Source organism: Anarrhichthys ocellatus, unplaced genomic scaffold (genome assembly GCF_004355925.1).
Source record: "Anarrhichthys ocellatus isolate YVR2014 unplaced genomic scaffold, GSC_Weel_1.0 scaffold3403, whole genome shotgun sequence".
Lineage (NCBI taxonomy): Eukaryota > Metazoa > Chordata > Actinopteri > Perciformes > Anarhichadidae > Anarrhichthys > Anarrhichthys ocellatus.
The window spans coordinates 2,158-4,487 of NW_022283377.1; the positions used below are offsets into that span (position 1 = coordinate 2,158).

At 51.8% G+C, this 2,330-nt stretch overlaps 1 protein-coding gene across 1 annotated transcript in view; it reads left to right on the forward strand.

Annotated features, from left to right (window-relative positions):
• Nucleotides 1-304: 304 nt before the first annotated feature.
• Nucleotides 305-2,330, forward strand: part of LOC116378925 (ATP-dependent RNA helicase A-like) — a gene marked incomplete at its 5' end in the record, with an annotated part of 3,130 nt that continues 1,104 nt past the window's right edge. Inside the window, 5 exons of the mRNA XM_031840830.1 lie at nucleotides 305-502; nucleotides 596-685; nucleotides 785-946; nucleotides 1,302-1,379; nucleotides 1,521-1,712. Coding sequence (XP_031696690.1) covers nucleotides 305-502; nucleotides 596-685; nucleotides 785-946; nucleotides 1,302-1,379; nucleotides 1,521-1,712 — 720 coding nt within the window. The remainder of the gene's footprint in view (nucleotides 503-595; nucleotides 686-784; nucleotides 947-1,301; nucleotides 1,380-1,520; nucleotides 1,713-2,330) is intronic.

Here is a 2,330-nt window from a genome sequence, read left to right on the forward strand (position 1 = left end):
ATTTGTTTGATGATCTGAAACATTTAAGTGTGACAAACATGCAAAAAGATAAGAAATCAGGAAGGGGGCAAACACTTTTTCACACAACTGTATATGTATGTATATATGTATGTATATGTATGTGTATGTATATGTGTATATGTATGTATATATGTGTGTGTGTATATGTGTATGTATGGATGTGTATGTATGTGTGGATATATGTGTGTGTATATACAGCATAATATATATATATATGTGTGTGTGTATATACAGCATAATATATATATATATGTATGTGTGTATATGATATTCTGTAAACACAAACACCCATTTACATTCACTAAAGTTCTACAGCTCAGAGGTACATGTCGTACTTTGTACAGGGATCACAGCTCGAGAGCACGGCTCCAACAAGAAGCTGGCGGCTCAGTCGTGTGCTCTGTCTCTGGTGCGTCAGCTGTACCACCTCGGGGTCCTGGAGGCGTTCTCCGGAGTCACCAAGAAGAAGGAGGGAGAAACCGTAAGCCGGCTGCATCGGTTCAAACCGGCGAACAGGTTTCCTGCTGAGTGATTCGATGTTTTCACTGTGTGATGTCATGTGTTTACTGTCCAGCTGGAGGCGTTCGAGGTCAACGTGTCTCCAGACCTCCAGCAGCAGCTCGCCAACGTCGTCCAGCAGCTCGGAGTCCACATCCCTCCTCCTGTGAGTCTCCAGAGCTGAGCCCCGATCAGTGTGTTGGATCCGTCTTAAGGGGCAAATATAATGTGGATGTTCTAACTGGGTTCTTGTGGTCCCGTCCAGCCCGCAGACCCCTCCAACTCGGTGTCTCTGATTCAGGGGAAGTTGGCGACGTTTGAGCCGTCGCAGCGTCAAAGCGGAGCCGGGGTCGTCCCCTGGTCGCCTCCGCAGGTCAACTGGAACCCCTGGACCAGCAGCAACATCGACGAGGGGCCGCTGGCCTACGTGAGTCTTTGTCCTTTCGCTTAAAGTACTGGAGAGGCCCTTATATTTGTATTGGTATCATTGATATTTATGGACAGATATTCAGTTCACTAATGAATCACTACAGGTGGTTTACAGACCAGCAGGTGCTTTAGGAGGACCTATAAAGCACTTCTATGTTGATGTTTAATATTGAACTATGACAGGAGTATCAGTATGTAGTGGGGATTTGGGTCAGACAATGATCGGGGCAATAGGATCCTGGTAGTGTGTCCTCTGCCTGTCAGACGCTGCTCTGGGTCAATAGCACCCCAGTAGTTGTTCCTCTGGCTGCTATTGGCTGCTCTGTGGTGATGTCACCATGTTTTGTACTCAGTGCACTCCGGAGCAGATCAGCAGCGACCTGCAGGATGAGCTGATGTACCAACTGGAACATGACGAGAACCTGCAGAAGGTCAGCCTGGTTTCTTCTTCTTCTTCTCTCTTTCTCCTCCTCTTCCTCCTCCTCTTCGTCTTCCTCCTCCTCTCTTCCTCCTCCTCCTCTTCTTCTACATGTTATATTCAGCAGAGCTATGTTCCTCCTCCTGTGGTTCAGGTCCTGTCAGAACGCGAGCAGCTGCCGGTGAAGCGTTTTGAGGAGGACATCCTGTCCGTGGTGGAGAACAACGCGGTGGTGATCATCAGAGGAGCGACAGGCTGCGGTAAAACCACTCAGGTTCCTCAGTACATCCTGGACCGCTTCATCAAGACCGGAAGAGCCTCCCACTGCAACATCGTGGTCACGCAGGTAACACTCCTCGTCCAATCACAGAGCCCCGTTCAGCTACACCTGCAGGAGCTCAAATCATGACACCTCCTTCACCTCCGTGTCCTCTCTCACCTCCCTCACCTCCTCACCTCCTCTCCTCCCTCACCTCCCTCTCCTCCTTGTCCTCCCTCACCTCCTTCACCTCCATGTCCTCTCTCACCTCCTTCACCTCCATGTCCTCTCTCACCTCCTTCACCTCCTCACCTCCCTCTCCTCCTTCACCTCCGTGTCCTCCCTCTCCCCCTCACCTCCCTCACCTCCTCACCTCCCTGTCCTCCTTCACCTCCCTCACCTCATCTCCTCCTCACCTCCCTGTCCTCCCTCTCCTCTCTCAACTCCCTCACCTCCGTGTCCTCTCACCTCCCTCTCCTCTGTCACCTCCCTCTCCTCTCTCACCTCCCTCTCCTCCTCACCTCCCTCTCCTCCTCACCTCCCTCTCCTCTCTCACCTCCCTTTCCTCCCTCACCTCCTCTCCTCCCTCTCCTCCCTCACCTCCTCTCCTCCCTCACCTCCCCTCCTCCCTCTTCTCCTCTCCTCCCTGTTCTCTCTCACCTCCTCACCTCCCTGTCCTCTCTCACCTCCCTCTCCTCCTCACCT